The 27,841-nt window shown below is 37.9% G+C and overlaps 1 protein-coding gene and 1 pseudogene across 1 annotated transcript in view; both read right to left on the bottom strand.

The window, feature by feature from the left end:
- MRPL1 (mitochondrial ribosomal protein L1) overlaps window positions 1-27,841 on the bottom strand; it is a 96,448-nt gene that overhangs the window by 44,158 nt on the left and 24,449 nt on the right. The window contains exons 4-6 of the mRNA XM_003923932.4: window positions 23,084-23,167; window positions 21,168-21,239; window positions 15,820-15,931 (exon numbers count right to left, since the gene is read on the bottom strand). Coding sequence (XP_003923981.1) covers window positions 15,820-15,931; window positions 21,168-21,239; window positions 23,084-23,167 — 268 coding nt within the window. The remainder of the gene's footprint in view (window positions 1-15,819; window positions 15,932-21,167; window positions 21,240-23,083; window positions 23,168-27,841) is intronic.
- Window positions 23,180-27,838, bottom strand: LOC141584010 (heterogeneous nuclear ribonucleoprotein A1-like; annotated as a pseudogene).

Raw genomic sequence — 27,841 nt, 5'->3', positions numbered from 1 at the left:
AACAGTGGAAACAGTATCATACAGAATGATACAGTCTGGAGATAGCTCATTCCTACACAAATGGTTATAAAAAGTGGCTTGGGGCCGGGTGTGGTGGCTCATGCCTGTTAATACCAGCATTTTGGGAAGTCAAGGCGGGTGGATCACTTGAGATCAGGAGTTGAAGATCAGCCTGGACAACATGGCAAAACCCGGTCTACTAAAAATACAAAAATTAGTCAGGCATGGTGGCAGGCACCTGTAATCCCAGCTACTCAAGAGGCTGAGGCAGGAGAATTGCTTGAACCTAGGAGACAGAGGTTGCAGTGAGCCAAGACCAAGCCACTGCACTCCAGCCTGGGTGACAGGGCGAGACTCTGTCTCAAAAAGAAAAAAAATAAAGAAAGGAACAGGCATGGTGGCTCACGCCTGTAATCCCAGCACTTTGGGAGGCACAGGCAGGCAGATTACTTGAGGTTGGGTGCTCAAGACATGGCCAACACGGCGAAACCCCATCTCTACTAAAAATACAAAAACTAGCTGGGTGTGATAATGCATGCCTGTAATCCCTGCTACTTGAGTGGCTAAGGCAGAAGGATAGCTTGAATCCAGAAGGCAGAGGTTGTAGTGAGCCAAGATCACGCCACTCCACTCCAGCCTGGGAAAGAGAGCTAGACTCCATCAAAAAAAAAAAAAAAAAAAGGAAAGAAAAGAGAAAGACAAGGGGAAGGGGAAGGAGAAGGGGAAGGAAGGGAAAGGAAGGGGAAAGGGAAAGGGAAGGGGAGGGGGAAGGGGAAGGAAGGGAAAGGAAAGAAGAGGGAAGGGGAAGGAAAGCGGAAGAAACTGGCATGAGAAAATAATTAAAAATTGAAACCATTTATTGGATTCTAATGTCATCTTGTCCTCCATTAGGGTAGAGAAAGGAATGCAACTAAATATAGTAAGGAAAAAAATGGAATAGGGATAAAAATTAAAAATCTTCAAAGGATCATACACGAGACTACAAAAATAAACTATTACTCTCCTAAGACTTAGTCGACTATTACCATTTTAACACAAATTTAATAAAAAAAAATATGGTATATTTCACTATGCCATAACTTAACTTGAAAACTTAATTCCAGGCACAGAAAAATGTGAATTATTTAAAGGGTAAGAAATACAATGAAGACTGTGCCACTGAAGAGACACCACTCCCACCATGCTCAAGCAAGTCTTCCCTAGATGAGCCAATGTGAGGAACTCATTACGTGGAGAGCTCCGCATACCCTCAGCATATATTATTCCTAGGTGTAGCTGAGGAGTTGTTCAGTTGGCTCAGGAGCACTATAGCTATAAGTAAAAGCAACCACCCATGGGCAGTTTACAATCTAATTGGGAGATAATGAATGTACAAATGAATAATTACTAAAAGAAACAAAGTTTTTTCAGTATCACAGTTTGATGTAACTGAGTACTAAACAGTATGACAAAATTGTATACTAGTAAACAGTAAGATGCTAATATTGGTATACAAAAAACAAATAGCTGGTTAAACCATCTATATCTCTATTTAAATTTCTTAATTTTTTTTAAAGTTTGTCTTCATAAGAACAGTACCTTGTACATACTAAAAGCTCAAAAATTATTCAGTGACTGACCTAAATCTAAGCCCACAACACTTCCTGCCTTCCTGTCACTATGGGTGAACTGTCTATGCCCCTAACAAAGGCCATTCCTCTTCATTTATGTGATCAACCTCATTTCTACTCAACCATAAAAGGACACTGCTCCTCCCTTCTTTCCTCTATATTGTTGATTTTCCCTGCTACCCTAGATAATCTTCATTAGCTTACAAATTTGCTACAAAATCTCCCTTTTCAAAATAAAATAAACAAGTCTCCTATGTTGCCTTCCAATTACCACTCAACATTTCTCTTAAGAACATAAGATCTTAAAAAAAAAAAAAGTCATCCCTACTTCCTCTCCTTTTATTTTCTTATACCTACTTCAGTAACCTTCACATTGGCAAATTCAGTAGTCATTTCTCAATGTTCCTCTGACTTGACCTATCAGCAGCAGTTCACAGAGTAATCTGTCTTCTTCCTATAGTATCTTGACTTGTCCTCTGAAACACGATTCTCACTGGCTATTTCATCTCATTTTAAGGGCTGAGCCACCCACCCTCACTTAGTTGCCTTCCAAAGGCTGAACTACTTCAGGGATCAATCATCTGACTTCTCTTATCCTATCCATGCACACCTCCCTAACTGACCTCATGCAGACACATGGATTTAAAAACCATCTATCCACTGATACATGCTAAATTTATATCTCTAACCACAATCTCTCATGATTTCCAACCACCAACTTTGTATCTCCACCTAGATGCAGGCAAGTTATTGGTAAGTAGTCAAATTGACAAATGTCTCCTGGAAGAAAAAGGACTTCATAATTTTGATCCTGATACCAGACTGACGACGTAATGGTAATGAAGAGAGAAAGAACAGGGCTCAAGAAGAAAAGAGAAATCGTTCTGTATTAAAACATACTGAAGTATAATCCCAGCACTTTGGGAGGCTGATGTGGGTGGATCACCTGAGGTCAAGAGTTCGAGATCAGCCTGCCCAACACAGTGAAACACCATCTCTACTAAAAATACAAAAAAATTAGCTGGGCGTGGTGGCAGGCACCTATAATCCCAGCTACTCAGGAGGCTGAGGATTGCCTGAACCCAGGAGGTGGAGGTTGCAGTGAGCCAAGATCACACCATTGCACTCCAGCCTGGGTAACAAGACTGAAACTATGTCTTAAAAAGAAAAAATACTTAAGTGAAGGTCTGAAGGAATATCAAAAAATGTATATATTTGTGTAGTTAGAAAAAGGAACTAGAAAAGGTGAGAGACTGAAGATGATGTAGATTTTAGTTTTTATGATAGTTCCATCCTAAAACAAACACAAATAAAACTTCCTTCCTTTGACCTTATATACTCCTTCTTCTGTATCTAATTTGCATCTCCCCAATAACCAAGATGTTTAGTATTAATTCATCTGTTTAAAGGCCAATTACATTTTTTTTTTTTTTTTTTTTGAGATGGAGTCTCGTTCTGTCACCCAGGCTGAAGCGCAGTGGCATGATCTCGACTCACTGCAACCTCTGCCTCCTAGGTTCAAGTAATTCTCCTGCCTCAGCCTCCTAAACAGCTGAGATTACAGGAACACACCACTGCATCCAGCTAACTTTCGTATTTTTAGTAGAGACAGGGTTTCACCATGTTGGCCAGGCTGATCTCAAACTCCTGACCTCGGGTGATCCACCTGCCTCAGCCTCCCAAAGTGCTGGGATTACAGGCATGAGCCACCATGCCTGACCACATATATTCTTTTGTACAATACCTACTCAACTCTTTTGCCCCCTTTAAAAAAAAATTAGGTTGGCAGTTTTACTGAGTTATGACTTCTTTATATATTATGGATACAGGTTCTTGGTCAAAGCTATGTGTGGCAAATATTTTCCCCTAATCTGTGACTTGCCTTTTCATTTTCTTAGGGGTAACCACTCATGAGCAAAATTTTTTCATTTTGATGAAGTCCAAATTAGCAATTTTTTCTTCTATAGCTCATGCTTTTTGTGCCCTAAGAAATATTTACTTAATCCAAGGCCATGAAGATTTTCTCCTAGAAATTTTTCTTCTAGAATTTCATGACTTTATCTTTTACATTTAGGGCTATGATCCATTTTGGATTATTTTCTGTGTTATGTAAGGAAAAGAATTATTCAGTTATTTCAGCACAATTCATTGAAAAAATTATCCTTTTTCCACATAACCGTGATACCTTTGCTGAAAATCAGTTGATCATATAAGTTTAGGTTCATTTCCGAACCTTCAGTGTTTTATCCACAGTCATTTACCCTTTACACTATACCACAATGTCTTGATTACTATAGCTCTATGGTAAAGTCTTACATCTCAAACTGTGTTCTTCCTTTTAAAAATCATTTTCTCCTTAATTTTTTTTTTTTTTTTTTTTTTTTTTTTTGAAAGACAGAGTCTCACTCCATCATCCAGGCTAGAGTGAGTGCAGTGGTGTGAGTTTAGCTCATTGCAACTGCTGCCTCCCAGGTTCAAGTGATCCTCCTGCCTCAGCCTCCCAAGCAACTGGCATCACAAGCATGTGTCATCACACCCAGCTAATTTTTGCACTTTTAGTAGAGATAGGGTTTCACCATGTTGGCCAGGCTGGTCTCGAACTCCCAACCTCAAGTGATTCACCCACCTTAGCCTCCCATAGTGCTGGGATTACAGGCGTGAACCAGCACACCTGGCCAATTTTTTTTTTTTTTTTTTAATTTGAGACACGGTCTTGCTTTGTCACAGGTTGGACTGCAGTGACACAACCTCAACTCTCTGCAGCCTCAATCTCCTGGGTTCAAGCAGTTCTCCTACCTTGGCCTCCCAACTAGCTGGGACTCCAGGCACATGCCACCACACACGGTTGATTTTTTTTTTTTTTTTAAAGTAGAGATTTGGTCTTGCTATTTTGCCCAGGCTAGTGTTGAATTCCTGAGCTCATGAAATCCTCCCATTTCAGCCTCCCAAAGTGCTGGGATTACAGGTGTGAGCATGCCCAGCGTAAAATCATTTTTTCCATTCTAAGTTCTCTGCATTTCTATTTAAATATGAGAATATGCTTGCCGACTTTTTTTTTTTTTAAGCTTTCTGGGAGTTTGGTTGGGATTGCATAAATATACAGAAAAATAAGTCTGTCTTAATAATATGCTTTCCAAAACCACTATGGTATATCCCTCTATTTATTTGGGTATTTCTTAAACTTTCAGCAACGCTTAACAGTTTTCTATGAATAGGTCTTGCACAGCTTCCCTTAAATTTCCCCTTAAGTATTTTTATTTATTTATGCTCACATAAATGGAACTGTTTTATACATTTCAGTTTGATTGTAGATTGGTTACACATAGAAATACCGTTGATTTTCAAGCATGGACCTTGTATCCTATAATCTCATTAAATTCACTAATCAGAATTCACTTAGTAAAACAGCTTAGTATTAACTGGGAATAAAAACAAATTTATTTCTTCCTTTCCCGTATGTATGCCCTCTATTTCACTGACCTCCAGTACAATGTTGAATATAAGTGCTGACAGCAGAGAGCCTTGTTCCTGATCTTATGGAGAAAGCATTCCTTCTCAATGATCTCATCATTAAGAATGCTGCTTTTTCAGAGATGTGCTGTGTGAAGTTGAGTAATTTCACTTACATTTCTAGTATTCTGAGAGCTATTATTGCCAAAATACTTTCTCTGCATCTACTGAAATGATCCTAAGGTTTTCATCTTTTATTCTATTGACATTGTATATAATATTGACGTTCAGATATTAAGCCAATTTGGAATTCCTGGAATAAATGTCATTGGTTAAGGTATATTAATCTTTATTTTTATATACATATATATTGCTGGATTCAACTTAATACTTCATTAACAGTATTTTTTACATCTATGCTCATGGAGGAATAATCCTGTAGTTTTCTTGTAATGTCCTTGTCTACCTTTGTTACCAAGGTAATCCCAAGCTCATAAAATAAGTTGGTAAATGTTTCTTACTCACTATTTTCTAAAAGAGGTTGTGAAAAATTGGTATTATTTCTTCCTTAAATTGCTGGATAGAATTCACTAGTGGGAGTCAGGTGGGCCGGGACTTTTCATAAGGGAACTTATACATTACTAATTCAATTTCTTTCCTTTAGACAGATCTACTCAGATTTTCCATGTCTTCCAGAGACTTTTGATAATTTGGTCTTTCAAGGAACTTGTCATTTATATAAATTGTCAAATTTATTTGCATAAATTTATTCAATATTGCTTTATTATAATTTAATGTTCATGGGATACGTATGCATGTCACCCCTTTCATTCCTGATATTAATAATCTGAGTCTTCTCCCATGCTTTTCTTTGAGATGGAGCCTTGCTCTGTCACCCAGGATGGAGTACAGTGACTCAACCTCGGCTCATTGCAACCTCCGCCTGTCAGGTTCAAGTGATTTTCCTGCCTCAGGCTCCCAAGTAGCTGGGACTATAGGTGCATGTCACCATGCCCAGCTAATTTTTTGTATTTTTAGTAAAGATGGGGTTAGCCAGGATGATCTCAATCTCTTGACCTTGTGATCCACCCACCTTGGCCTCCCAAAGTGCTGGGATTACAGGCGTAAGCCACCACGCCCAGCCCTTCTTTCCTTACTTTTGATCAGGAATGACTTGTGTGTTTTCCCTTTAAAAAAAAAAAATTATCAGTCCAGTTAAAGTTTTATCAACTTTATGATCTTTTTAAAGAACCAGTTTTGCTTTCATTGCTATTGCTTTTTTTTCTATTTCAGTGACTTCCACTATGTTCTTCATTATTTTCTTCCTTGTACTTACTTTTGGTTTAATTTGCTTTTTTTTTTCCCTAGGTTTATAAGATAAAAATCTTAGAGCAATGATCTTAACCCATTCTTTTCTAACTCAGTCTTTTTTTTTTTTTTTTTTTTGAGAAAGGGGGTCTCACTATGTTTCCCTGGCTAGAATACAGTGGCTATGCATAGGCATAATCTTAGTACACTGCTACCCTGAACTCCTAGCTACAAGGGATTCTCCCCCATCTCGGTCTCCCAAGTAGCTGGAATGACAGGCACATGCCACTATGCTCAGCTAATTTAGCCTTTAAAACTGTAAATTTCCTTCTAAGCACTGCTTCAGCTGCATCCCACAAGTTTTGACATGTTGTGTTTTCAATATCATTCAAGACATTCTTTGATTTTTCTTTGATCAATGAGTTATTTAGTAGTAGGTTTTTTCATTTTAATTTGGAGATTTTTCATGGTTACTGATTTCTAATTTAACTCAGTTGCAATTAGAACACATACGCGTGTGACTTTAATTCTTTCACAATTACAAATTTAAGACTTAATAAAGACTTGCATTATAACTCAGCAAATGGCCTACCCTGGTGAATGTTCAACACCAAACAACATTTGCTGTTGTTGGGTGTTTTATAGATATCAGCTAGGCCAATATAACTAAGAGTGTTCTTGAAATCTTTCATATCCTTACTGATTTTCGGTCTATACATTCTATCAGTTACTGAGAAGATTACTAAAATCTCCAACTGTACTTGATGATTAGTTTATTTCTCCTTTCAATTATTGCTTCATGTATTTTGAAGCTTTAAGATGAGTATGTCTTATAAGAATATCCATCTTTTTCTGTAACAATAATCCTTGTCTTAAAGTCTACTTTGTCTAATATTAATATAGAATCCAACACTCTAATGCTTGCAGTTTTTATGGTATATCTTTATCCACCATTTTACTTTTTGTGTGTTTGAATATAATGTGTATCTCCTGTAGACAGCATATAGTTGGTTGTTTTTAAAATCGTATAATCTCTGCCTTTTGGAGTGTGTAGTCCATTTCCAATTATCATAATTATTCATATGGCTGATTTTACCTCTTTATTTTGATATGTGTTTCCTATTTGTTTCATCTTACTTGTTCTTTGGTTCCTCCTTTACAGACTTATTTTTCTTTCAACAAAAAAAATTTAGCATATCATTTTTATTCCCCTATTTATAGTTTTAAGCTGTTACTTGTTTGTGTGTGTACGCTTTACTTGCTCTAGGGAGTACAATGTGCATATTTACCACAACCTACTTCATATTAATACTGTTAATACTTCATGTTACTACACAATAAAGTTGCACCAGCTTATCTACCTCCTTGACGCTTCACCATGTAATATTATTGTCATATCCAAACCTGCTTTACTTCTTGTGTATTTATATTTAAAAGAATATTTACTAGGCTACTAAAGACCAAAATAAGGAAATCATTCTAGATTCCTCCCTCTCCCTTACCCACTACATTTAATCAATAGCTCCCTCCTGTTAATTCTAATTCTTAATATCCAACAACATCCTTCCTCATCTGTCTTCACTACCACTACCAGACTCTTTCCTTCATCCTTTACCTGGATTACTGCAGTCGCCTCCTCCCAGTCTCTGTTCCTAAAGTTTCACCATCCTCATATGGCTACCCTACCATTTATATAGTTCTCCCGGTACTCATTCTGATAAGCAAATCTTACGTCATTCTTCTGAGCAAAAGGTTTCAATGGCTCCTATTTGCAAAGAGGATAAAATCTAATCTCCATGGTATAGCACACAAAGTCCGCTGTGACCTGGCCCACTGTCTATCACTGTCTAACCCCACTGATCACCGGTATCTGATAACATTTTATATAACAAATGATAGAAAGCTGCTTATAATTTCCTGAACACTACTGGCTCTCTCATACTTTTATATATTTAAAAAGGCCATTTCCTCTGTCTGATGTATGTTAGGAAAGCAAATGCCTATTCATTCTTAACCTCTTAAATGCAATCTTCTTTATATAATCTCATTCTACAAAGCAGTCCCTCATTCCTCTGTATGCTTTGTACATTTTCTACCAACACACTTATTGCATTTTAGTGCAGCAGTTTGCTATCCTCTCTCTCCTCTCAGTGTTTATCTTCTTAAAGACAGAAAATAGCTTTTCACTTTATTTTTCAATCCTCAGTACTAAGTATAGTGCCTAGCACATAGTAGGCACTCAAATAATTATCTGCTTATTCAACAAATAAGTTATAAAGGTAATATATAAATACATGAAAAAGAGTAACTTTTCCTAAGTAATTATGGAGAATAACTAGCTACCTTAGGCATGATAGAGAGCTAATAATAATCATAGTGGCCCACACATTGTATGTTATGTACCCAGCTTGTGTTAAGCTCTTCATACATTATCACAAAAACATTATGGGATGGGTGTTATAATGAAACTCATTTTTTAGATGAATAAAGGCACAAAATGTTAAAAAGTTTGCTCAAGGTCACAGTAAGTGATAAAGTCAAGACAAAGAGGGATCTATGCTAACCACTATTCTACTCTGCTCTTCAATACAACCAAATGTTAAATCATCAATGCTATTTCTTTTTTTTTTTTTGAGACGGAGTTTCGCTCTTGTTACCCAGGCTGGAGTGCAATGGCGCGATCTTGGCTCACTGCAACCTCCGCCTCCTGGGTTCAGGCAATTCTCCTGCCTCAGCCTCCTGAGTAGCTGGGATTACAGGCACGTGCCACCATGTTCAGCTAATTTTTTGTATTTTTATTAGAGATGGGGTTTCACCATGTTGACCAGGATGGTCTCGATCTCTTGACCTCGTGATCCACCCGCCTCGGCCTCCCAAAGTGCTGGGATTACAGGCTTGAGCCACCGTGCCCGGCCCATCAATGCTATTTCTAGGGCTTTGCTATCCCTTACTGCTATGTAACTGCTTTCCTCTTTCTCCACTTTCACTTTTCTCTGTGTTTTTAGGCTCTTCTATCTTTCTTCATTTTCTTTCTTCCTTTCATTTTCTTTTCCTTTAATTCTCTATTTAATTTCCATAATGAACGCAGCCTATTCTAAACTATATGATCAAGTATTTCCTCCTAAAATATCTTCTCTTTTCTTTTTTTAATCAAGGAAAACAAAGAAATAGTGAAAAAAGAGGTGAGATAGGATTGCATATGTTACCTCCTGAAAGAAGTTTCAAGAAACAGAGAAAAATAGGAACAGACCTTTGAATATGGCAAAAGAAAACCCTGTGATAATCGAGAGCAATATTTTAGCTAAATTATGGAAGAATAAACTGTAAGGAAGATTAAGGCTTAGTAAGAAAATGAAACCAATTGCTGAAGACCATTATTTGAAACATTTAATATAAAACAACAGAAAAAAAATAAGATCACAGCTAGAAAAGAGTTGATCAAATGAAGGTGGGGGGGCGGTTGTGATTTGCTTTTTGTTCGTTTAACTAAAAACATCTGAGCATAAGTGGCCAGGCACAGTAGCTCATGCCTGTAATCCTAGCACTTTGGGAGGCCACAGCAGGCAGATAACTTAGGCTCAGGAGTTCAAGACCAGCCTGGCCAACAATGGTAAAACCCTGTCTATACTGAAAATACAAAAAAAAAAAAAAAAAATTAGCCAGGCATGGTGGCACACCCCTGTAGTCCCAGCTACTCTGGTGGCTGAGGCAGGAGAATCACTTGAACCCAGGAGGCAAAGGTTGCAGTGAGCCGAGATCGCACCTATGCACTCCAGCTTGGGTAACAGAGTGAGACTGTCTCAAAAAAAAAAAAAAAAAAAAAAAAAAAAAAAAAAAAAAAAAAAAAAAAAATCCGAACATAAGTAACTGTTAAAGTTAAACCAGTCTGTCTACTGCAGAAAACAAAACTGTTAGTTCTATGACTGTAAGAACTTTGTCTGCCTTGTTCACTGCTATCACACCCAAGGCTTGACACATAGTAGATACTCAACTACTATAAATACAATTATTCTAATTTTAAAAATCTATACATTGTATATAGTCCAAGCAGAGCACAGCGGCTCACACATGTAATCCCAGCACTTTGGGAGGATGAGGCAGACAGATCATTTGAGGTCAGGAGTTTGAGACCAGCCTAGCCAACATGGTGAAACCCCCTCTCTACTAAAAATACAATAAAAATTAGCTGGGCATGGTGGCAAACAGCTGTAATCTCAGCTACTCAGAAGGATGAAGCAGGAGAACTGTATGAACCCAGGAGGCAAGGCTGCAGTGAGCCGAGATTGCACTATTGCACTCCAGCCTGGGTGACAAAGTGAAACTCCATCTCAAAAAAAAAAGAAAAAAAATTGTATAGCCCATTTTTAAGTTAATTCTATATCTTCTACCAACTAAATGAATGCTGCATTAAACATTCATTCATTCATTCAAATATTTGTAGAGTACATACTATTTTCCGGGTACTATATTCTAGGCAATGGGAATGCAGCATTGAACAAAACAAAACCATCCTTGCTTTAATGAGAGGAACTGAACACCATTCAGAAAAAAAAAAAAAAAAAAAGATGCTAAAAGTAGTATGTCTTAAAATGAATACAAAAGCATAACAGTGATATTAGTGATAATAGGAAGTAGGAATAATATTCGAATGAGATGATATTCGAATGAGAAAGTGAGCAAGGCAAGTAAGCAAAGAGCACTGCAGACCCATGCAACAGTAAGTCCAAAGACCTGAGGAGGGACAGCACTTAGTGTATATGAGGAAGAGCAACAGGAGGCCACCAAGGTTGAAGTAAAGGAAGCAAAGGAAAGCATAACAGAACCAGCTGCAATAGACCCACAATTCATCTATAACAATTGTAACAGAACCAAATGGACTCTTTCACACATGGACAGGTTTTTGTTTTAGTTTTTTTGTTTTGAAAAGGAGTCTTAGGCCGGACGTGGTGGCTCAAGCCTGTAATCCCAGCACTTTGGGAGGCCGAGGCGGGAGGATCACGAGGTCAGGAGATCGAGACCATCCTGGTCAACATGGTGAAACCCCGTCTCTAATAAAAATACAAAAAATTAGCTGGGCATGGTGGCGTGTGCCTGTAATCCCAGCTACTCAGGAGGCTGAGGCAGGAGAATTGCCTGAACCCAGGAGGCGGAGGTTGCGGTGAGCCGAGATCACACCATTGCACTCCAGCCTGGGTAACAAGAGTGAAACTCTGTCTCAGAAAAAAAAAAAAAAAAAAATAGAAAAGGAGTCTTGCCCTGTCACCAAGACTGGCGTGCAGTGGCACAATCTCAGCGCACTGCAAGCTCTGACTCCCAGGTTCAAGTGATTCTCCTGCCTCAGCCTCCCGAGTAACTGGGACTACAGGCACGCACTACCATGCTCAGCTAATTTTTTCGTATTTTTAGTAGAGATGTGGTTTCAACATATAGGCCAGGCTGGTCTTGAACTCCCAACCTTGTGATCCACCTGCCTCTGCCTCTCAAAGTGATGGGATTACAGATGTGAGCCACCATGCTCAGCCAGATAGTTTTTAAACTAATATGAGAACTGGTAGAAATTTAGAAAAACTTCAAATTTATTACCTTGCAAAAATTATCTGTTTTGGTATTTTTCCTCATAGAATCAAAGACTGCTGATTGTTCCAATAACGCAAACAATATCCTGATGTAGAAGGTATTATTCTATGAGTTAAAAATACTTCACATTACATTTCAAGAACTTTAGTATCCATGAGTCTCATGTATGATACACCAACTTCCTTAGAGAAAGCAGTATCCTGCTCAGTAGATCTGAATATCTTTTGGACAAGTCTGCTGGGATATCCTTTGGCGAAGACTTCAAGTGGAGCACTAGTGTTCAATTTTAAGAAGTTAGAAGTTAAGAAGAATACATATTAGTATAATTCTAATTTTCTAATCATGTCCCTTTCTCTCTTACCTATCAATAATTTAGTATGGTATAAAAGAACTCAACTGTTCCCATATATATCACAATACCTATCACAAGTAAATATGCTTAAAAAAATCTGATTCCATTAAGTCAAAATCTTTTTCGGCCAGGCATGGTGGCTCACACCTGTAATCCCAACACTTTGGGAGGTCAAGCACTTTAGGAGGCTAAGGCGGGCAGATCACCTGAGGTCAGGAGTTCCAGACCAGCCTGGCCAACGTGGTGAAACCCTGTCTCTATTAAAAATACAAAAATTAGCCAGGTAATGGTGCCATGCACCTGTAATCCCAGCTACTCGGAAAGCTGAGGCAGGAGAATCACTTGAACCTAGGAGGCAGAGGTGGCAGCAAGCTGAGATTGTGCCACTGCACGCCAGCCTGGGCAACAGAGGGAGTCTCTTGTCTCAAAACAAAAAAAAAAAGACATTTTTTTAAACTAGTGTTTTGATTTCCAAATGCTAATTTATAAATTAGAATGTTTTTTAAGTTTTAATTAACAAAATGTATCTATATTAGAGATGAAAGGATTTCAGAGGGCACTTTTATTGAGGAGGAAGCCACAAGATAAGCAAAATGAAACCAAATTTCTTCCAAGAAATTTTAAAAAACAGGTTTTAATTTTTTTAAATAAAACAAAAAAGAAATATTGAAAATACATGCCAAATGTGCATTTGAAAAATAAAGAACTTGCCTACAGTTATGTAAGCAATTAAAATAAATAAAACTACAGCATTAAACATGCTGCAAAATGTACACACACCCACTCCCATTAGTAAAACTGGAAATGGGAAACTAATGAGCTCAGCTGCAGGAGCTTGTTTGTTTTTTAATTTTCTCCACTTGCTCAAAATGTAATTTCTATTTTACCCTAAAGACTTTTGTTGGATATAGGGGGAATCAAACATTCTTAAACAAGAATCTGAATGGGCTTTGAAAATGCATAATAGAAGCTTCATTTGTTCTAATGCACATTTGATGTATTCTGTCTAACATTTTTGACAAGTTAATCATTTGTCCTCATGTTTAAAGAACACAAATGTTTTGCCAGTGCTGTTAAACAGATCGTGTTGGGGCGAAAAGAAGGTGTCAGAGAAGGAAAAAAGTTCATGTGTTTTCTCAAGGTGTCTAAGCAAATAGGAGGGGAAAACATACTTAGGTAGTTGATCATGATAAGTTGTAATTCATTATGAAACGGGAAATAAAGTATAGCTCACTAATAAAAATAAACATTTTATTAGAAAACTCATTATCTGGAATAAATAAGTTATCTGAAAACTAAAAAAAAAAAGGCTAAAAGGGATATACAGAGAACGGCTAAAGTAGCAAACGTGACAAAATAAATGTCTCTTAAAAATCAGTTCACCATGCAAAGCAAGGAGCCAGATGAATACTATATTAGTATTCATTTTTAGTTTTGACTATACTTAGTAATGTTTTGCTCTAAGTTGAGCTTGAATTTAATTAAGAATAAAAAAATTATGAGAAATATTTTCATCATATTCAACTGTAATTCTGGTTTAATTTTTTAAAAATATGTTCAGTTTTAGGTCTTAAGAAAGAATATAAATTGGATTCCCTAATAACAAGCATTGCTATAAGGAAAATCCCTAATAAAAAGTGTCACATATCAGTCCAATATCTAACAAATATTTGTGACTTAATGCATGCTACCAAAAGTAATCAAACAAGGCCAGGTGTGGTGGCTCACATGTGTAATCCCAGCACTTTGGGAGGCTGAGGCAGATGGATCACGAGGTCGGGAGTTTGAGACCAGCCTGGCCAAGATGGTGAAACTCTGTCTCTACTAAAAATACAAAAATTACCTAGGCGTGGTGGCAGATGCCTGTCATCTTAGCTGCTCAGGAGGCTGAGACAGAGAACTGCTTGAACCCAGGAAGCGGAGGTTGCAGTGAGCTGAGATCACACCACTGCCCTCCAGACTGGGCAAAAGAGCAAGACTCTGTCTCAAAATAAATAAATAAATAAATAATCAAAAAAGCAAAACGAATGCAACCAAAGAACTGGAGAGTCCATTTGAATTTACAGGTCATGATCTAGAATTCAGACAAGTGTTAATGGCTAGGATACATAAAAATTTTAGCAGAACTTTTTAGCACAACTAGAGTTAAAATTTGAAGACAAATCTACTAAAACAATTTAAAAATATTTGTTCTGTTTATACTACAAAATTTTATTTGAAATAATAATATACCAGACATCCAGCACTACCTAAAACAAACTGTGTCAGCTAGTGAACTTGTTTTTCCTCCCAAATGCACTCCCTGTTTCCATTAATTATGGCACTATTTTAAGACTCTAGTCTTAAAAAAAAAACCTCAGTATCATTTGACTCTCCTTTTCTCCCCTCAACCTGTTCATTCCTAATTAATTGCTAAGTCTTAATATCTTTTGACATTTATACACTTCACTCCAGTCTCATTATGAAGACCTTAGCTTAAACATTACATGTATTAGTCTCTTGCCATTGCACCCTAACTGGTTTCCCTGACTCTAGTTTCAATTCTCTAAAATCTCTTGCCAGATTAAAGCTCTAAAGAACAGATTATGTCACTCCCATCTCAAAAACTTCTAAGGGAGTCCTGCTGAATACAGAATACAGATGCTCATGCTCATTGGCCCATCATTCAAAGTTCTTCTCAATCTGGCATCAATCTACCTTTCCAACATCATTTCCCATTATTCTCTTCTATTTCAATGTAGGGGTACCATTCCCCACAGGTAAAGAGAGCTAATTAGTATTTCTTGTACATGGCCTATAATTTCTGACGTACTTTAGTGTCTATGTTTAATTCCTTCTACTTAAAATAATATTCTCCTCAATCAATCCATCCAACTGTTACCTCCTTTATGTTTAAATGTCACCTCTTTTACAATGCCTTCCCTGATTCCGCACCTATGTGTAAACTCTGCCTCCACTGAACACCCCTAGCACTTTGTGAATTTATTATATAATACCTCACACTTTATAACATAGTTCCTTATCTAGTGACCTTAACTTTCTTATTAGATTTCTTAAGGAAAAAATATCCATAAGGGGACAATTTCTTAGGAGAAATTACCTCCAGAGCCATGTACATGGTCAACATTTATATATGTTGAACACTTTTAAATAAATGAGCACACATATTATATTTATAAATAGGGATAAAAGCCAATAAAACAGTATGATGATAATATACTGAGTAGGTAATACATTCCACTAATTGGGAGCTAGACTATGATCTAAATTTTTAAAACTGGTATGAAAAACTAACTAGGTTTTCAAATCGTATTAGATTACCAGTATTAATGCCAAAGGGGAAAAAAAAATCAAATCTATATGTTCTAATAACTCAAACTCAAATATCAGGACATACTATTTATATACATATATATATATATATATATACACACACATACATAAAACAACTTTGTTTCCTAACTGTGCAAAGTTCACAAGAAAGTTGTTGACAGCATATCGAAATAACAGGAATTCTCTTACTTTGAGAAAACTTTGGAAATCTTTTATTCAGTTTCTTCTTCAATTGACTAAGTTCAGGCATTATTTCTGGAACAGCTACATAAAAGTCTACAATAATTTCATCATCCAAAATCTGAAAAAAAAAAAAAAAAAAGTGACCTTAGATGACATGAAAAGCTTTATCATTCTGAAAGAGTACAATGCGGTCATTTCCTTTATAATTCAGAAAATAGACATTAAGCACAATTCTATTCTTCAAACACAAGGATCATACAAATACACTTGCAATTATAAAAACCATCAGAGGCAAAACATTTTCCTTTACTTTAAAAACAGCCACATCAATTAAAAAAAAATTAATGGTTTTAATTCTTCATTGGGATTGTTAGGCAAAAGTATTACAAGTTAGAATAAAGCAATGAATGTGTACTAAGTTAAATTCATATATTTATTAAAACTGAAGAAACCTACAAAAGCTGAAAATTTTGCAATACATCACATGTAAAATTAATAACCACTAAGTGCTAAACTCACTAGCAACCACTGGCTCCCTAAATTTAGAGCATCAGAGAACTGAATTTATAATTATTTTCACAAAGAACTGAAACTAAAATTTTCCTTACCACTGTTAACTAACAATAAAAGAAGAGGGAGTGATCATAGACAAGTTCATTTACAGTTTATTATCCAGATTCTGTATTCATTCTCAGAACAAAGGAATTAATATTCAATTTTTAGAAAATATTTTTATTAATTCAGGCAAACACCCAGAATAATTAATATATTACTACACTACAATATACTCCACTTAAAAACTCCACTTAATATACCCCACTTAAACATACAATATATTCCACTTAAACTCCACACCTGTAATCCCAGCACTTTAGGATCCTGGCCAAGGCAGGAGAATTAATTGAGCTCAAGAATTTGAAATTAGCTTGGGCAACAAGGTAATACCCCATCTCTACAAAAATACAAAAATTAGCCAGGTGTGGTGGCACACGCTTATAGTCCCAGGTAACTGGGAGGCTGAGGTGGGAGGACTGCTTTAAGTGAGGAAGGCAGAGGTTGCAGTGCCACTGCACTCCAACCTGGTCAACAACAACAACAAAAAAGTTACTTGATTATAAAATGAAGCAAATTTTTAGAATGATACTGCCTGAGCAATAAATATTTTATCAATGAATTCTCTTTATATGAAATCTTACCACAATATGCCATTCAAAGCCTTGATTTAGGGGTGCATGGTAAATTAAAAACTTGAATTCTAACAAAATTGACTATGGAATTTTATCCTTCTGTTACTATTCTTTGTACAAATTCTCTAGTCCTTAAATAACATACTCCCCTCTCCTTAACAACAACTTACATTAAACGGGTACTTCTCATGTGCCAAGCATTCTGCTAAATAGTTAATATAATTTAGAACATATGGTCTTCACCACAACCTTGAGTCAGGTACCAATATTGACTACACATTCCAGATAAAAAAAACTGAGGGCTCAGGGAAGATAAATCAGTCTGTACCTAAGAAGGCAGAGCTAAAATTGAAATGCAGGCAGTGTGGGTCCAGAACCAGGGCTCTCATCACTGGAAATAGGAAAGCAGAGGCAATTTCAAAATGTCAGAGAACTGTATGTGAGATTTCTATTCCAAGACTTTCCAATCCTAATCCTATGATATGTTCCTTTAAATTAAAATTGTATTTGGAAGTTATGCTATAAATAATCTTCAGACTGTATCTTGGAATAATAAACTGTGGCTGCAAATCACGCTCTTAGAGACAAATAAAAATCTGAAGTTCCTTTAAAATCTCTCAGAACCAGGCATATCTGTGATGTTTCAAAATAAAGTAAAATAAACAATAAATGAATGTGTTATCTAAGAAATGACTAAGTAAATTTATCCTACTTAGCATTTTATAAGAGCTAAGTAAAATGATAAACTGATTTAAAAATCCAGGAATGTATAAAAAATTGCAGCCATAATACTATTTACAAAACTGTACTGAATTTACTTCATAACCTGAATACCTTCTAAAAATAACATGGACTAGCTTTAAAAGACACCATGGGGAACCTTGCCAACTTATCCTGGTTATAATGCCTTACACAGGTGGCATGTTCCCTCTAATAACAGATCCTCTATTGGGGCCCTAAAAAGAAATTCTGTACCTGTTAATATTTTCTATACTATAGAATTTTAAAATGTCTTTGCCTTCCTTATTTGGGTTACTTTAAAAAATATGTTTCATTTACTGAACTTACAGTTTCACAACACTTCCTGCTCTGTTACCATTTCTTTTTTGAAAGTAACTTCTTGCTTAACATTTAAGAACCAGAGGTCAGTCATGGTGGCTTAGCCAGGGGCAGTGGTTAACACCTGTAATCCCAACACTTTGGGAGCCCAGGTGGGCAGATCACTTGAGGCTAGGAGTTCAAGATCAGCCTGGCAAACATGGCAAAACCCGATCTCTACTAAAAATACAAAAATTAGCTGGGCATGGTGGCAGGCACCTGTAATCCCAGCTACTAGGGAGGCTGAGGCACAAGAATCACTTGAACCCAGGAGGTGGAGGTTGCAGTGAGCTGAGATAGTGCCACTGCACTCCAGCCTGGATAATAGAACGAGACTCTGTCTCAAAAAAAAAAAATTAAAAACAAAAACAAAAACAAAAAAAAACAGAGGAATGGCTATGCCAGTCCTACAAGATAACTTTTGTGCTTGCAAGAAGAAAAAAGAAAGCTATACACAAACTCAAGATTAGTTCTCTAATTCCAGAAACCCAGTTGTATTCAAATTTCCAACCATTTGTGATTATTTTTTAATAATTAAAAGTTTTAATAACTTTTTAATTAAAATTAATAATACATCAGAAGAAACTGGGTGGCACTCTCTTTGGCCTAGAAACTGTATGAAAGCATACTCTTCCTACTTCCCACTAGTTCTGTTCCCAAAAATCATTCTGAAGACTCTCTTTAAGAATCCAGAATCCTCACCAAGTTTAGAGTACTTTTAGGAGAGGGGGAAAAAAAAAACTATAAGCACTGCTGTATATCTCAAAGGATGAGCCCAGTTAAAAGTTCCTCAAATGAAAATTAGAACATGGGACAAAGGATAAATTTTTAAGTCACTTTTTCCTGTATCCTTCCTCCTCCCCACCAAAAATTCCATAACATAAATTATTTTATTTAGAAGAGGAACTTTTAGAGAGAACACTAAGAAAATCTTTTGTATTTTCAGAAATAACTCCACGCCTCTTTCTACCTCTTAAAAAGGAGAAAAAGCCAGGCGCAGTGGCTCACACCTGTAATCCCAGCACTTTGGGAGGCTGAGGTGGGCGAATCATGAGGTCAGGAGTTCAAGACCATCCTGCCCAACATGGTGAAACCCTGTCTCTACTAAAAATACAGCATGGTGGCACATGCCTGTAATCCCAGCTACTCAGGAGGTTGGGGCAGAAGAATCGCTTGAACCCGGGAGGCGGAGGTTGCAGTGAGCCAAGATCGAGTCGCTGCACTCCAGCCTATGTGACAGTGAGACTCCGTCTCAAAAAAAGAAAAGGTTTTAATTTTCAAAGAGGCTCCCCAGCTCTGTTATTTTCTTATTTATTTATTTTACTTCTTCATATTTTGGAGACAGAGTCTCACTCTGTTGCCTAGGCTGGAGTGCAGGGGCGATCTAGGCTCACTGCAAACTCTGCCTCCCGGGTTCAAAGGATTCTCATGTCAGCCTCCCAAGCAGGTGGGATTACAGGCACGTGCCAGCAGGCCTGGCTAATTTCTGTATTTTTAGTAGAGGTGGGCTTTCGCCATGTTGGCCAGGCTGGTCTCAAACTCCTAGCCTCAAGTGATCTGCCCACCTCAGCCTCCCAAAGTACTGGGATTACAGGCATGAGCCAGCACATCCAGCCAAGCTTTGTTACTTTCTAAAGGCAGGCTACCTAATCATTTGTTGCTACCATACTGAGCCTATGCCACTCTGAAAGGATTGGGAGCTAAAAGTTAAGAGGAACCAAAAGCACCTATATTATAGAGGGCAGATATCATACTTTATAATCTAAGTGAATTACACTTTCACTCCAAAACACAAACCAAATATTTGATCTTCAAACATGAATAGAGGGGTTCATGGGAAGCCATGAAATCCATGTGACCTTTTGGATTTCATTTTAAATCCTACATTCAAAACCAGAGTCACATTGCCCTTTCCTATCCATAAAACTCTCATAGACAAAAAAGCAGCAAGCAAAAAGTAGTAATAATAATAATATCACAATATAAGTCAAGTATAATCAATATCAGACTGTCTGAGGTTGGGTGTGGTGGCTCATACCTGTAATCTCAGTACTTTGGGAGGCCAAGGCAGGAGGACTGCTTGATGTCAAGAGTTCAAGACTAGCCTGGGCAACAAGTGAGAACCCCATCTCTACAAAAAGTTAGCCGAGTGCAGTGGCATGCACCTTTAGTCCCAGCTACTCAGGAGGCTGAGGCAGGAGGACTGTTTGAGCTCAGGAGCTCAAGGCTGCAGTGAGCCATAACGGCACCACCATATTCTAGTCTGGGCAACAGACAAAGACCTTGTCTTGAAAACACACACACCAAGGCCTGGGGGGTCGGGGAATAGGAGAGGAATACCTCAGGGGTGGGGTGGGGGGGTGGTGGGCAGGGATTGGGGAGGGATAGCACTGGGAGAAATATCTAATGTAGATGACGGGGTGATGGATGCAGCAAACCACCACCATGACACGTGTATACCTATGTAACAAACCTGCATGATCTGTACATGTATATACTTAAAGTATAATAAAAAGAAAGAAAAAAGAAAACACGCACTGGCTGAGTGCGGTGGCTCATGCCTGTATAATCCCAGCACAATGGGAGACCAAGGTGGGCGGATCACGAAGTCAAGAGTTCAAGATCAGCCTGGCCAATATGGTGAAACCCTATCTCCACTAAAAAGACAAAAATTAGCCAGGCATGTTGGCGCATGCCTATAGTCTCAGCTACTCGGGAAGCTGAGGCAGGAGAATCACCTGAACCCAGGAGGCAGAGGTTGCAGTGAGCCAAGATCAAGCCACTGCACTCCAGCCTAGGCGACAGAGCAAGACTCCGTCTCAAAAAACACACAAACACACATACACACACACACACAAAACTCACACACACACAAAAAAACAGACTGCCTGGATAGTTCTCTCCTAGCTTGATTGTGAAACTGAAAAAAAGTTGGAAAATTTTTCCCTGTTCTTATAAAGCCCCACTATTGTAAGATACAAGCCTAGTGTTCCACATATAATAAATCACTGAATGGCAAAGATAACAGAATCATCTCTATATCTAATGAACATAAAAACAACACTGTACCTTCTGTATCAGATTAGTACCTCCTGCAAATGCAGCTCCATTTTCTTCTGCTATTTCAACCTCTGATGCATTCTACCAAAACACAATAGTTTGAACATCAATCTTTAATTTTAAATATATTCAGTCTGCTTTGAAGTATGTTGTCAGAAATAATATCACAGTTCAAAGCACAAATTGTAGCTTTTATTTTTAACTGAAAATGCACTGGGCACAATGGCTAACACTGGTAACCCCAGAAGTCTGGGTGGTTCCCCTGAGGTCAGGAGTTCAAGACTAGCCTGGCCAAGATGGCAAAACTCTTTCTCTACTAAAAATACAAAAATTGGCTAGATGCGGTGGCACACATCTGCAGTCCTAGCTACTCAGGAGGCTGAGGCAGAAGAATCACTTGGACCCAGGAGGTGGAGGATGAGATCATGCCACTGCACTCCAACCTGGGTGGCAGAGTGAGACTCCATCTCAAAAAAAAAGAGAAAATGCAGCTGGGTGTAGTGGCTCACACCTGTAATCCCAGCACTTTGGGAGGTCAAGGCAGGTGGATCCCCTGAGGTCAGGAGTTTGAGACCAGCCTGACCAACATGGAGAAACCCCGTCTCTACTAAAGATATAAAATTAGCCGGGCATGGTGGTGCATGCCTGTAATCCCAGCTACTCAGGAGACTGAGGCAAGAGAATTGCTTGAACCCAAGAGGTGGAGGTTTCAGCGAGCTGAGATGGCACCATTGCACTTTAGCCTGGGCAACCAGAGCAAAACTCGATCTCAAAAAGAAAAAAAAAAAGAAAGAAAAGAAAATGTAATCCCAACACTTTAGGAGGCTGAGTCAAGAGGATCGCTTGAAGCCAGGCGTTCCAGACCAGCCTGGGCAAGTAAGACACTCATCTCTACAAAAAAAAAAAAAAAAAAAATCTTAAAAATTAGCCTGCCATAGTGGCCAGCACCTACAGTTCCAGTTACTCAGGAGGCTGAGGCAAGAGAATTGCTTGAGCCCAGGAGTCTGAGGCTATAGTGACTGTGCATCACTTTCAGCCTAGACAACGGAGCAAGACTCTGTCTCAAAACAGAACTGAATGCATCAATTTTCAATTAAATCCATCAGGGATATTACAATCAGAACAATTATAGTTTGTGGATGATTAAAAAAGAAATTTGTAAACACATTATAAACAAACATTTATAAATATACGACACTTTTATAAAAGCTAGATACTTCTAAAAATTGTGGTTTCTGACTGGGCGCAGTGGCTCATGCCTGTAATCTCAGCACTTTAGGAGGCCAAAGCAGGTGGATAACAAGGTCACAAGTTCAAGACCAACCTGACCAACATAGTGAAACCCCGTCTCTACTAAAAATACAAAAATTAGTTAGTTGGGCATGGTGGTGTGCATCTGTAGTCCCAGCTACTCAGAAGGCTCAGGCAGGGGAATCGCTTGAACAAGGGAGGCAGAGGTTGCAAGTGAGTTGAGATCACACCCACTGCACTCCAGTCAGAGTGACAGAATGAGACTCTGTTTCAAAAGAAAATGTTGATTTCTAAGGCACCACAACACTAAATGGTTCCCCATTGCTTTAAAAAAATCCTACCGCTGTTTGGGAAGGGAAGTTTGAACAGGAAGCAGGAGTTAATAGGATAAAATTCCACTCGTTTCTTCAGTTTCTTATGAGAAACATAATGTAGCATTCTAGTAATGATGAAATTAATGTTCGAATTTAGCTCTTTCTCAAGCTAATAATATAACCTCAAATAAATCATCCAACTGTTTTGAGCTCCAAATGGGGAAAATAAGACTAGGTGAATGCTAGAATTTTCTCTAACTCCATTTATTCAGTATGCTAATCATTGATTAATAATTAACAATTAATTAGTGATCTCTAGAAAAAATTAAATAATATAAATAGTTGACGGAAGTTACTCACCCCTGTAAATACAGCGACTTTCTTGATTTCGGAAGCAAATGGGTATGGCAAACTAACAACACTAGTAAATGGCTCCACGGCTTTCTAAATACGCAACAGGGAAAAATAATTATGAAAAGTTTATCTTTTCTATCTCTCACACAACTCTATATAACACAAGAATGGACATGTTTTCAGTGTTCTGATTCTACTGCATATTCTCCCATTAACTATTCAGAACTATTCATTGATTACTAATCATGAATTACTTACTATTCATCAATTACAATTTAAAGCACAAGATATTATATTTCTTTTTCAAGAAACTTTTTCAAGATTATACTTTTTTGATAATAAAAACCAAAATCTCTTTTTCCAGGTTCATAATCTCATGCCACTTGGCTTCTATCTCTACATCGTTCATCAGTCTCTCAAATATTATGAAATGTGTTTGCGTATCGACATCTTCCCCAGCACTACTACAATGCTTTCTATCTGATGAATAATAAATGTTTGCTACCTTCAATTGACTGTTTTAAAACCATGTAATCTTCTGACACCATCAGGGAGAGATGAAAACAGCTGTATATACTGAACAAGACAGTATCTAGCTGATCTGCGCAGCAGGTCACCCCTAATTGCCATCACTGGCTCTAAACTATCAGGAACTGTAAACCCTAAACCCAAGACAATATGCCAAGACTAAATGGCTCTTCTGAGTGACTCCATTTTCAAAACAACCTAGACCGTCACGACTTTCAAATTTATTTAGGAAGTCAATTGGAAAATCCTAACTAAGCAATGGCATGCATTTGAGGCATGCCAATACAAGTGGAGATTTTATAGGACCTTCAAACTAATCTGTTCAGTCATTTTGACCAGGAAATACTAAGACCTGAGGCCTAGATCTCTTAGGGAGACTACACAGAAACAAGGCTCTCCAAAGTTTTGTTACAGCCTTAAGGTTTAAAGAAAAGGTGGTCATTCCCCTAATAAAACTGATTGAAAGATCAATAAAACCCTATTTTGAGTAGAATCATCCTTTGGAAGTTTCTTTTCAGACAAAAAGGGACAAATTATTAAGAATATTTTATATCAATCATACAGCTTAGCTTTATGGACTGGCATTCCTTTGCCATTAACATGTCACGACTGGTTTCAGCAAATTTCTCAGTGGTAAGCAGTCACAATAATAGCATCCCCTGTGAAATACTGGCTCGTTGTACAAGCACCGTATGAAGAAAAAAAAACCGCCTTAAGAAGACAAAAGTATCTTTTCAATGTCACTAGTTTTCAAGCAGTTTCCATATATGAAATGAAGCTTGTGGTGCTACAAAACATCACTATCATCTACATTAATGATTGACAGAGAAAGTGATCATCTTCAACAGCACAAAATTTCCAAAATAAAAGAACAGTAACACTCTGATACAAAATACAAAACTGTAACACAGCTGTTATAAACTGTTTCTAATAAATGAGAACTAAGAAATGAGACAGACCTTGGGTCAAAACTTTTTTTTTTTCCACATTAAAAAAGAAAACATTTATTCAGAGTCACGATCAGACTATTACATTTAGCAATCAACAGCATGGGTGCAAAAAAGAAGAAAAAATCTACATTAAAACCCTTTGTTGGAATGCTTTCCACTTTCCACAGAACAGAAACTAAAATAACCTGTTACACAATTAGTCATAAATACAGTCCTCCAGTTTTTTGCCCATACACATGAGTATTTGTCTAAATCATGTCTTCTTAGTAGCACCTAGGCCCTGCCACCACTGTGCTTGGCTGAGTTCACAAATCTGTTGTAACCTGTAGCTTCCCTGTCACTTCTCTGGCTCTCCTATCCTGCTAAGCTTTGTTTCCTTATTAAAATCTGCTGCTGCTGCCAAAGCTACTGCTGCTACTGGAACCGCCACAGCCACCTTGGTTTCATGGTTTGGCAAAATATTGCCCACCACCACCCTAGAGGCCAGGGCTTTTGCCTCCAAAGTTTCCTCCCTTTATTGGGTCCAAAATTTGAAGGCTGATTGTTGTAATTGCCAAAATCATTATAGCTTCCGCCACCTCCAAAATTGCTTCTATCATTATCAAATCCATTACAGCCATCCCCACTGCCACCATATCCACCACCACCACGGCTGCCACCAAAGTCACCATGACCACTGAAGTTTCCTCCACGACCAAAGTTATCATTCCCACCGAAACCACCTCCATGACCAACACCAAAGTTTCCAGAACCACTTCAACCTCTTTGGCTGGATGAAGCGCTAGCCATCTCTTGCTTTGACAGGGCTTTCCTAACATCACAGTCATGGCCATTCACCATATGGGATTTCTGAATGACAATCTTCTCCACGGAGTCATGGTTGTCAAAGGATACAAAGGCGAAGCCCCTTTTCTTGTCACTGCCTCGGTCAGTCATGATTTCAATCACTTTAATTTTTCCATACTGTTCAAAATAATCTCTTAGGTGATGTTCTGCAGTGTCTTCTTTAATGTCACCAACAAATATTTTTTTCACAGTTAAGTGGGCACCTGGTCTTTGAGAATCTTCTCTTGAGACAGCTCTCTTTGGTTTCACAAGTCTTCCATCCACTTTGTGTGGCCTTGCATTCAAGGCTGCATCCACCTCCTCCATGGTTGCATACGTGATGAACCCAATCTCTCATTACCACACTGTCTGTGAGTGTTCCCCATCGCTCAAAATGGCTCCCCAGGCTCTCATCAGTTGTTTCAAAGCTCAACCCTCCAATGAAGAGTATCCTCAGCTGTTCTGGCTCTTTAGGAGACTCTGATTTAGACATAATCGCAGGGAGAAGAGACTTCAACAATGCTTCTTCGGTGGCATCCACAGGCAGACAGGCCTTACTTCAAATCTTACCTCTGCCCCCTATTCTATGACCTTTAGCAAGTTATTTCACTTTCGATACCTCAGTTTCCTCTTCTGAGATTATTATAGAATTAAACAAGGAAACACATGCAAAGCATTTAGCATTGTAGCTGGTAAACAGTTTTCAGTAAATGTTGACTATTATTATTAAGCACTCACTAAGTCCTTTAGAGGCATTATCTCATTTAATCCTCCACAACCACAGGAACATTTTATTCCCTTTCAGAAAGCGATGAAAAAAGTGAGATTTGAAGAGGTTAAATATTAAACCCAAAGTCATGGAGCAAAGAAGTCCAATCTCAAAAAGCAGTGAAGCAGGTTTCCAGTCTGTAGGTGGACTCTAGAGCCTGTGCTCTTAAGCACTGTGTTGTATTGCCTCCTCCTAGGTGCTCTATTGTTGTTGTTGAAGTTGTTAAATTACATTCAAAAACGAATACATTCTAGCTTGTCCAAAAAAAGGACATCCTTAGAATAAAAATTAAAGTCATTTCTAAAAACAGAACTCTTAAGCGAGAAGCTTATAAAATTTAGGGCTAAAATAGACCTTAATACTAAGCTAGTGTCTTTTCCTGCTACTAATTTAGAGTTTTATAATCAATAGTATTCTGTTAAATTCCAATATATAAACAAATAAAGCAGAGAAGCTGTGGTTGAAGCAAGAGTGAAGAACTTGGAATCCCACCTATGAAAACTTAGTCTCCACGAATGTTCATTGCAGCACTGTTTACAATAGCAAAGACCTGGAACCAATCCAAATGTCCATCAATGATAGACTGGACAGGGAAAATGTGGCACATATACACAATGGAATACTATGCAGCCATCAAAAACGATGAGTTCGTGTCCTTTAAGGGACACGGATGAACCTGGAAACCATCATTCTCAGCAAACTGACACAAGAACAGAAAATCAAACACCAAATGTTCTCACTCATAGGCGGGTGTGGAACAATGAGAACACATGGACACAGGGAGGGGAGCATCACACACTGGGGTCTGTTGGGGGGAAATAGGGGAGGGACAGCGGGAGGTGGGGAGTTGGGGAGAGATACCATGGGGAGAAAGGCCAGATATTGATAGGGAGGAAGGCAACAAATCACACTGCCATGTGTGTACCTATGCAACAATCTTGCATGTTCTTCACATGTACCCCAAAACCTAAAATGCAATTAAAAAAAAAAAAAAGAAAGAAAACTTAGTCTCAACCTAGGACCCCAAGGAACACATCTGAAGGACACTGAGCTAATCGAGAGCCTTCATTTACAGAGAAGAAACACACCACCTAAGCAGTTTAAGTCACTTTTCAAAGTTACAGTGATATCTCAACTAATTTTTAACACTACTTTTGTTGAAATTTATACTAGTGACTCTTCTATGTTAACTCTCTAGAGTGTTTTCAACGAATTTTATATTTGGAAAATTTTTAAATGAACAAACAAATTTTTCATGCTAAAGTACAGAAAAAGCATGCACTTTTCTACAAATTATAAGAGGCAATAATTTTTAAAATTAAGAGACCAAGCACAGTGGCTCATGCATGTAATCCCAGTACTTTGGGAGGCCAAGTAGGGCAGATAGTTTCAGTCCAAGAGTTCCAAACCAGACTGGGCAAAATGGGGAAACTCCTGTCTCTACTAAAAGTATAAAAATTAGCTAGGCATGGTACACCTGTAGTCCCAGCTACTCAGGAGGCTGAGGTGGGAGGATCACCTGAGCCTGGAAGATGGAGTTTGCAGTGAGCTGAGATCATAACACTGTACTCCAGCCTGGGCAACAGAGCAAGACCCTGTTTCAAAAATAGTTAACAACAATAAAATAAAATAAATAAATACCAATTCCTACAGTCACTGTTCAGAAATAAACCTATTTTAATGGAATCAACA

Source organism: Saimiri boliviensis, chromosome 3 (genome assembly GCF_048565385.1).
Source record: "Saimiri boliviensis isolate mSaiBol1 chromosome 3, mSaiBol1.pri, whole genome shotgun sequence".
Taxonomy (NCBI): domain Eukaryota; kingdom Metazoa; phylum Chordata; class Mammalia; order Primates; family Cebidae; genus Saimiri; species Saimiri boliviensis.
Note: the sequence above shows the minus strand (reverse complement) of the source record. Positions and strands in the feature narration are given on the sequence as shown.